Source organism: Hipposideros armiger, unplaced genomic scaffold (genome assembly GCF_001890085.2).
Source record: "Hipposideros armiger isolate ML-2016 unplaced genomic scaffold, ASM189008v1 scaffold_1071, whole genome shotgun sequence".
Lineage (NCBI taxonomy): Eukaryota > Metazoa > Chordata > Mammalia > Chiroptera > Hipposideridae > Hipposideros > Hipposideros armiger.
In genome coordinates, this window is record NW_017732421.1 from 416,410 (window position 1) to 417,824 (window position 1,415).

At 40.4% G+C, this 1,415-nt stretch overlaps 1 protein-coding gene across 1 annotated transcript; it reads left to right on the plus strand.

Annotated features, from left to right (window-relative positions):
• The first annotated feature begins 901 nt into the window (after positions 1-901).
• On the plus strand, positions 902-1,147 carry LOC109376223 (40S ribosomal protein S27-like). Its single transcript, XM_019632039.1, has one exon. It carries the CDS (start codon positions 902-904, stop codon positions 1,145-1,147), a length of 246 nt encoding a protein of 81 aa, XP_019487584.1.
• The last annotated feature ends 268 nt before the right edge of the window (positions 1,148-1,415 follow it).

Sequence of the window (1,415 nt, forward strand, 5' to 3'; positions counted from 1 at the left end):
CTTTTATTTACCCTTTTTCAAAAATGGTAAATGTTTATTTTAGTAGAGTTGAAATAACCCCAAAACTGGCTGAAGTCAGTTTGTGGGAAAGGAAGACTGAGGCAGCCACTGAAGTCATGGGGACAGAAAGATGAGCGTCCCAGTGACATCAATGAGGTTGGAAAGAGGTAACGTGATTAAATGACATGAGATTCAAGAGAGAAGAGTGAAGGCCCAGAAGCATGTTATAAACAAGGATTGGTCCAACTCAGCCACATACAGCAGGCAAATTCAAGGGTTATAGTATCATCAGGGGAGACACCATTTTTGTGCTTGTTTTTGTTTTTTAAGTTCCTTTTTAATACTAAAAAAATACATGACACTAGACTTACCATCTTAACCATTTTTATGTGCACAATTCAGTAGTAGTAGGTATATTTACATTGCTGTGCAACAGATTTCCAAAACTTCTTCATCTTGCAAAATTGAAACTCTATACCTATTGAATATTAACTGCTCCCTTCCCTCCCCTGCCCACCCTTGGCAACTGTCCTTCTACTTTCTGATTCTGTAATTTTGGCTACTTTAGATACTTCACACAAGTGGAATCATAAAGTATTTCTTCTTTTGTGACTGGTTTCAATTATTATACTGTCTTCAAGATTCACCCATATTGTAGCCTGTGATAGAATTTCCTTTTTTAGGGCTATATAGTATTCCATTGTATATACCACCTTTTCTTTATCCATTCATGTTGCTTCCCCCTCTTGGCTATTGTGAATAATGCTGCCATGAACATGGGTGTGCAAATAGAGACTGGTTTTTTGATAGTGCAGAAAAAAAGGAGAAAAAATTTAAGAACAAAGTTTGTGATATAAAGAAAAGCTCTCTTTTCCAGAGGTGATGCCCTCCCCACTAGAACATGACTCTCACTAAGGAGCTGCTTCATCCCTCTCCAGAAAAGGAGAGGAGGAAACACAAGAAGCAGCACCTGGAACAGAGTCCCAATTCCTACTTCATGGAAGTGCCAGGGATGCCAATCGCCACCATCATTAGCCATGCACGAATGGTAGTTTTGTGTAATGGCTGCTCCACTGTCCTCTGTCAGCACAGAGGAGGAGGAGCAAGGCTTATAGTAGGATGCTCCTTCAGAACGAAGCAGCACTAAAAGCACCCTGAGTCAAGATGAGTAAGGGGCCATCCCAGTAAACATATTTTGGATTGAAAAAAAAAATGAGAGAAAGAAAGAAAAAAGAAATGTGTTCTCAAAGGAGTGGTGGCTCCAGACGACACATTAGAAAAGGTAGGAGATTCCAGGACAGGCGAAGTAAAGATATGGATTCAGATGAAGGCGGAACAAGGTACCAAACCAACCTGCCCATCTGTCTGTACTTGGAAGGCTGAAATTTCTACTGGAGACCGGCATGACAAATTTC